Source organism: Diachasma alloeum, unplaced genomic scaffold (assembly GCF_001412515.2).
Source record: "Diachasma alloeum isolate Michigan unplaced genomic scaffold, Dall2.0 Dall_scaffold_00199, whole genome shotgun sequence".
NCBI lineage: Eukaryota > Metazoa > Arthropoda > Insecta > Hymenoptera > Braconidae > Diachasma > Diachasma alloeum.
Genome location: NW_021680364.1, coordinates 55,941 through 63,987, shown reverse-complemented (window position 1 = coordinate 63,987; position 8,047 = coordinate 55,941). Strand labels below are relative to the sequence as shown.

Below are 8,047 nucleotides of genomic sequence, written 5' to 3'. Positions count from 1 at the left end.
TCTCTCCGCGTACCGTATTCCTCCATTCGCGTCATTCTGAGGCAATTATGAAGCTCCAGAAGATGATCATGTTAGTTATAACATCGAGTGAACTGCTTCAATAATTGTCAACATTAAAAAATGAATCGTAATTCTGCTCTTTAGACGATAAGAAATTGAGGAAAGATGAATAATTATTATAGGAGTTTATCGAAGGTCATGTGCAACATAGTTATTCTCTAGAGCAACATGATTGTTATCATTGAAACCTAATCGGGTTCGGCTGGGAATGACTCGTTTGGAGATCTACGATTTTGAAAAAAATAAATGCTTCGCTCAAGTAAATGAATATTTGGCAAATTTTTTTTTTTCAGTGTAGTCTTTGGGGATCTGCAAATTACTGGTGATAGTCCTCCAAGGCCTACACTGTCAAGGATTTTTGGTTGCAATTTCTGGTAGACTTCTTGGAATTTTTCATCGAGCGGCACTGAACATTCACAATTGCAATGTAAAAACTAGTGTCTTCAAGACGTGTTTTCATAATATCGTGGAATAAAAGTCACTAAATTTAAGACATTTTTTTTGTCTCAACTCATAATACTTGATGATTGTTCATTCATTAAGCATTTACAGCAATTAATCCCGTTGAGTAGAATTAACTCCCATATTTTCTTCAAAATTACTTAAAGGGGCATAATAAGTCGGGAAATTTCTGTAAGATTTTACTTCTTCAGGAAAAATTACGTGACAATTTTTTACTTTCTTCGGTGATTCACCTGAGAATTCACTGAACATTTCAGATTTCTTCTCTTCCGTTCCTATAAAAATGACTGGAAATCGATTTCCCATTGCGGTTTACGTAAATTGTTCCGTAACTTTTACAGAATATTTTTCGCCGTGTAGAGAAAAGCAAGTGAAAAACCTCATTCGATTTCAGACATTAGTTTTCCTGGTGTTGATTCTGGGAAAATTAGGTAAATAAATTCCTGCCATTTGAATGCACTGAAAATTTGGGGTTCTATTCAATTAATCAGTGAGATTTACAATTCCGCTGAAATAAAAAAGGGCAAATCATTCCAACTATATCAAACTTTCAATCATCTCAACAACAAATTATTCATTCCTTACAATTCCACCATTTCCATTGCGGATTACGTGAATTGTTCCGTAATTTTTACTGAATATTTCTCTCCGTGTAAAGAAAAGCAAGTGAAAACCCTAATTCGTTTTCCTGGTGTTGACATTTAAATGTACTGAAAATTTGGGATTCTACTCAATTAATCAGTGACATTTACAATTCCGCTGAAATAAAAAAGGGCAAATCATTCCAACTATATCAAACTTTCAATCATCTCAACAACAAATTATTCATTCCTTACAATTCCACCATTTCCATTGAAATGAATACACAAGTTTATCAATTTTCAATAAAATATTGCCGACACGACCGGGAAAATTGCAAATAAACGTTTGTTCAATTTGCCTGCCATTCCCTGGGGGAATGCCACCTGATGCACTTCCTCTATCGCGCGAATATCACCACGAAGTTCAAAACCAAGGATAAAATGTCAACACACCTTTCATCGTGTCCACACACACGACAGAACCTTCCTCATGGATAGCATTATCACCAAGGAAAATCCACCGAGTCAACACCACAATGATCATCCATAATCGTTATCGCGAAAAAAAATGGATGGAAAGTGTCTGTAAACGACTCGAACGTCAGTGCATGGTTACTGGTCATGGAATACAGACATCTACTCACCGTAATAATAGCATTGTGGGCGAGCCAGGAATCGCTGGCGGGGCCTGAAGTCGTGGTAAATGATGGAGTGATTTCGGGAACTGTGACAGTCACTCGTCGTGGGAGGAGTGTTCTCGCTTTTCGGGGTATACCGTACGCAAAGGCGCCGGTTGGCCCACTCAGGTGCGCTCTATTTCATAATTTTTTCGATATGAAATGCACAATTTTCGATTGAATATCGCACAGGAAAAAATTTATATACTGATAGAAGGATTTAGTTGTTAACCAGTCTTCTTAACTATTACCACATTAACAACAGAAATCCAATAGAATTTGCCGAGGGGCTATTCAGAGGCAAGTTGGGTGACACCGCGATTACAAAATGTAATCGATTACCCAGGATTACGGGACTGATTGCACTGATTATCATTGCCTATGTGATAACCGTGATTACCAAGAGCACAGAATGTGATTACATCATTACAAATGATTTCGTCGATTACATTCTGTGATTACCAAACATCTGTAATCATGGAAATCACAAAAAATGGCCTCTTATTAATATGAATTGATAGGATAATTAATTATTAAAACGTGCAAAAAAATGAAGAAGGAGGGGCGGGGATTAGAACAGAGGAATGCAGTTTCCATCACTCCATCTAGAAAATTGGGCATTTATAAGTGCTATAAGCAAAATAAATCTACTGAATATCTACCATTAATGGAGAATGAAACTTACCAGCAGATAATTCAGAGATAATTTAGTAGTTGGTTCTCCAGAATAAGAAGAAATATTAACTCTATTATATTAAAAAAAATATTAAATTGATCCAGGGATCTCTGAGACTTACCGTTGGTAGAAATGACGCCTCGAAAATTCAAAAACTAAATTCACGGTCTCACTAGGAGCAACTACGAAAGATTACACTAATTACAAATTATTACCACTTGATTACCAAAACTTGATTACAAATATGATAATCATGTGATTACAATGATTACATTGATTTCACTTTAGCGAGTGACACCACGATTACGCCTGCGAATGTTACCTATCCAAATCTGTTCTGTTCGGACTGCTATATTTTTTCTTCTATTTTAATTCAGTTGATTCAGCTAAGTCAGTTGACTCAAAAGTTAATGCAAAAATGATAAAAGAAATAATTATAGATAATGGAATAGAATAAGAAAGCTGAAAAACTTGAAAATATAAAAAACTAAAAAATTAGAAAACTGCTAGCGAATTTGCCTGATGTTTCTGTGATTTTTTTTTGAATGAGATCATTTGGAATTTATTCCTGCTCCGCAGGTTCAGGAATCCTGAACCTGTTGAGCCCTGGAGTGGAACGTTCTATGCGGACAAGGACCCAGAACCCTGTCCCCAGATCACTGATGATGGCGATGCTGTTGGTGACGAGGACTGTCTGAAGCTCAGTGTCTACACGCCGAAGGTAATACCTGAAAAGGAAAAATATCGTTCTTTCATTGAGGTAATTGTGCCTGTGCTGTCGCTATTGCCGTTGAGATGCCGTCAGATATCCCATTTTAAGAATTGCAATCATTTTAAGGATTTTAAAAATCCCCTATGCCCTATAAAAAAATCTGGATTTCAAACTCATTTTGATAGAAACATCGAACTAATAAAAAATATTGAGTCCCTTGAAAAAAGGCGTTTTCAAAATGAAATGGGAGGATAGAAAATTAAATGTGTCAATACAATAAAATGAGAAATAAATAAATGGTCGTGACGGTTTCTTCAAGAAATCTCCTGATTTCTCGATGATTTGGTAATATAATCGTCTGCCGACGAACTCTGGCATTTCTTCGTCATGATGAATGTGAGGGAATGCTCCTTCTTTTGTACTTAATTCAGGGTAAATTTCATCATTTCACTACGAAAACATCTGACACCAATTGAAACGCATGGGTATTAATAAAACGGAACAATAAAAATTTAAATGTGTCAAGCGCAAGCGCTCGGGGTTTTTTAACCTACAAAACTTGACACCCTCATTTGTTTGCAACGAAGCTATCGAGGAATACCCAATAATTTTGAAGCTCTTGGGGTATTACTACTGAATATTTCTCTCTGTGTAAATAAAAATGAGTTAAATGTCAATCTCCAGACAGATCCAGACGATCTCCTCCCAGTAATGGTGTACATCCACGGTGGTGAATTCGTCCGAGGCGACATATCCTTTCCCGCCGTAGGTCCTGGTTTTCTTCTCGATCACGACGTGCTACTGGTGGCGATGCAGTACCGCCTCGGTGTTCTCGGTTTCATCAGCACAGGCGATAAAATAGCGCCCGGTAATTTCGGATTAAAGGATCAAGTGCTCGCGCTACGCTGGGTCCAGGACAACATCAAGAACTTTGGCGGTGATCCAGGCAGAGTGACATTATTCGGTCAGAGTGCAGGCGGCGTCAGCGTTAACTTGCATGTTCTCTCAAACTCATCCAAAGGTGTGTTCCATCCGCACGTATTGCACATGAATCAAAATGCAGTTTGAATGATCCCATTATTGCACTGATATCCCCCAATTTCACGGAGCTGAGGATAATGCGTTCAACGAATTCCCATCAATCCGTCCATCACCCGAGACGCTGACGTATTTTCGTTGCAGGATTGTTCCATCAGTTCATAACACAGAGTGGAAGTGCGCTGTGTCCGTGGGCATTCGAAGATTCAACGACATACAAAGGCTATTCATTCGCACTTGGGGAGGGTTTCGGGTGTCCGACAAGCCCCACGGAAGAGCTCATCGACTGTTTGCGGAATGTGGAGGCTGGGGTTTTGGTAAATAATTACGATGCGTTCGTGGATTTTCGAAGGGAGAGCACCGTCACTTGGATGCCAACAAGGGAACCCGATATTGAAGGCGCGTTCCTCACTGATCTTCCGATCAATCTCATCTTGAGGAGCAGAATGCAGGACCTGCCCAATATCAGCGGTGTCGTCAAGAACGACGGCCTCATTCTCACGATATGTTAGTAGGTTTTGGGATCACGGAGAGAAATTTTTTAGAAAAATTCTGGTATGAGTACTGAAAACAATCACAACCCCCGGTTGTAAAAAATTCTAGTGCTGTTAAGGTCAAATTTCTCAGAATTTCCGGTAAAATTTATGGGGATTTCTGTGAAATTTTCACAGAAATACGGGGAAAAATTCACGTTTTCCCAAATAAAATTTCCAGTACCAGCACGGGAATTGTTCCCTGGCCATCACTTTGCGCCTCTTTTACCGTGCTAGCACTAGAATTTTTCTAAAAAATTTCTCTCCATGATGTCATCGTTTTTGAGGATATGGTAGGGAATTTGGGTGTGAATGGTTACGGGTCATTTTTAGTGATGATAGGGAGTCATTGTAATCATTGAAATCAAGAACGATTAGAATAATTACAAAAACTTCGCCATCTCTCTTAGATTCGGAGATATTCCTCAAAAACTCAGTCGTCTGTCCGCTTCGATATCAAAATATCGAATACCTCAACTTCAATTTTCGATTTTGAATTGATCACCGGCAATTCAATTACATGATTTCCACGATCAGAACGACTTGATTAAATTCCGTCTCTACCATATCCTCCAAATGGGGCATTATTTCATTACAACTGTCCCATTAACTCCTTCTAATCCACAAAATTTAATAGTTTTATATGCAAATGCCACGCTGTACGACTCGCTCCTCGGTGATTTGGATTCCCTCTTCACTCATATATCATCGTCCTATTTCAGTGATAGTAGAGCAGCAACACTTGCCGCTGCAGTGAAGGACTTCTACTTCAGGGGTATCGACGTGAAGAATAAAACACAAGTACGCGGTCACCTACGCTTTCAAGATAATGGGGTACATTGTTCGATAACAAGTTGACGTTACCGCGCATTTCAGGTGCTGGGGACAATAACGGATATCATTAGTGATTCATCATTTCTGTTCCCGCAAATTCTGCAGTTGCAGTTGGTGACGAAAAAGATGAAGAGCCCACATTATCACTACAGCTTTGAGTACCGCGGGACGTTTAGCGAAACTTCCACTATCTTGAAGAATAATGAGAATGTCGGGGTTCAACATGGCGATGATCTTATTTATATTTTTCCGAGTGACTTTAGCAGTTTTGGGGTGGCTGAGAGCAGCTTCAGTGAGGAGGATGAGAGGATGATTGATATTGTCACGGAATTGTGGACTTCGTTTGCCATAAATGGGTGAGTTTATCTGCATTTGGTGTCTGTCTCTCCCTGATTTATCTTCTATTGTTTATTGAAAATTTACACCAAGCGATAGTTCCAGTGAAATTTCAGCGAATTTTGAAACTAAGAATTCCGAATTGAATGAAAAAATCTATGGAAACTGCAAATTTCGGGTCAATTATTCCCTGAAAATTAATACAAATGGGGAAAATTTGGGAAAATCTTTAGTTTTTTAATTAATTGAAAGTTGAGGTCAGTGAGGCAATTTTTGACTATCTGTTGCTCAAAAATTTTCAATTATTTTCAACTCCTTCTCGAAAATTTGTATCAAGTGACAGTTTCACTGAAATTTCGAGGAATTTGGAAATTAAAAATCGTAAATTGAATGAAAAGGTCAATGAGAACTGTAAATTGCAGTTCAATTATTCCCTAAAAATTAATAAAAATGGGGAAAATTCAGGAAAATCTTTGGTTTTTTAATTAATTGACAATTGAAATCAGTTAGAGAAGTCTCATGTTCCTGTTGCTCAAAAATGATTATTAACGGACAGTTTCACTGAAATTTCAGTGAATTTTGAAACTAAAAATCTCCAATTGAATGAAAAATCAATGAAAACTGCAAATTTCACTTCAATTATTCCATGAAAATTGATATAACTGGTCATAATTCATGGAAATATGACCTTAAATGTTCAATCAATTAAAAATCAACATAAGTTGGACACATCTCGTCTTCCTGCTGCTCAAAAATTAGTAATTCCATTGATGTCTACAATTCAAATTTTTTAAACAGTTGACCCAGACTTTATTCGGCATACTGTTGACACCTAAACTCCACTAAAATTTTTTTCACATCCATAATACGGGTTGACCTTTCTATTCAATCTTCTAATGTCCCCCCACGATTGCCAAAACATTACCTAACAACGTGGGTGGACAATTTCTGGGCGGGTTCAGCATTGTTTCATTGAGCCGCACGGTCGGCCATAAAAATGTCACTCCGAAGGTAATGTTTACCCATTCGAACACTGTTTCTTCGATCAAGGGTGCCCACAACAAGTTACGCAAGGAAATCAGATCTGTGGGAGACGTACAACGACCGGACGAACACACAGCTGCTGATTGGGTCAGGATCCGAGGCGACAGTGGGAACCGTTCACCATTACTTAGAGCGGCGCATGCACTTCTGGGCGATGGAAATCCTCAAGATAGTATTTTTCTCCGGATAGAAGTCCCCCGGACTGTTATTGTTTACTTTGAATACAGTATTTGCTCAATAAAATATTCCCCATGCCCGAACGCTTTCTCGTCTTTTCATTCCCCGCCACAAAAATTCGATTTACTAAATATGCGAGTCATAAAGGATTGATGCATTGTGAAATCTCCATTTTTCACTTTTAATCATTCGAAATAGCTTTCCCTAGGACGCCGGTGGGTAAAAGGTTACATTCGGAGACGAACAATTTCACCGGTTTCATAATGTTATGATGGCCCCAAAAATTCGTAACCGAATCTTCTCATNGGGAAAATTCAGGAAAATCTTTGGTTTTTTAATTAATTGACAATTGAAATCAGTTAGAGAAGTCTCATGTTCCTGTTGCTCAAAAATGATTATTAACGGACAGTTTCACTGAAATTTCAGTGAATTTTGAAACTAAAAATCTCCAATTGAATGAAAAATCAATGAAAACTGCAAATTTCACTTCAATTATTCCATGAAAATTGATATAACTGGTCATAATTCATGGAAATATGACCTTAAATGTTCAATCAATTAAAAATCAACATAAGTTGGACACATCTCGTCTTCCTGCTGCTCAAAAATTAGTAATTCCATTGATGTCTACAATTCAAATTTTTTAAACAGTTGACCCAGACTTTATTCGGCATACTGTTGACACCTAAACTCCACTAAAATTTTTTTCACATCCATAATACGGGTTGACCTTTCTATTCAATCTTCTAATGTCCCCCCACGATTGCCAAAACATTACCTAACAACGTGGGTGGACAATTTCTGGGCGGGTTCAGCATTGTTTCATTGAGCCGCACGGTCGGCCATAAAAATGTCACTCCGAAGGTAATGTTTACCCATTCGAACACTGTTTCTTCGATCAAGGGTGCCCACAACAA

The 8,047-nt window shown here is 38.1% G+C and overlaps 1 protein-coding gene across 2 annotated transcripts; it reads left to right on the top strand.

Moving 5' to 3' along the window:
- Positions 1–1,702: 1,702 nt before the first annotated feature.
- Positions 1,703–7,213, top strand: LOC107035558 (esterase FE4). 2 transcript variants are annotated; one of them, XM_015253031.1, is made up of 7 exons: positions 1,703–1,909; positions 3,036–3,177; positions 3,853–4,189; positions 4,351–4,713; positions 5,377–5,540; positions 5,616–5,929; positions 6,960–7,213. In XM_015253031.1, the coding sequence occupies exons 1-7, from the start codon at positions 1,725–1,727 to the stop codon at positions 7,141–7,143; spliced, it is 1,689 nt and encodes a 562-aa protein (XP_015108517.1). In that variant the 5' UTR covers positions 1,703–1,724; the 3' UTR covers positions 7,144–7,213. The 2 variants fall into 2 exon arrangements, with proteins under 2 accessions (XP_015108517.1, XP_015108518.1); XM_015253032.1 differs by having other exon boundaries at positions 4,351–4,717; positions 5,462–5,540.
- The last annotated feature ends 834 nt before the right edge of the window (positions 7,214–8,047 follow it).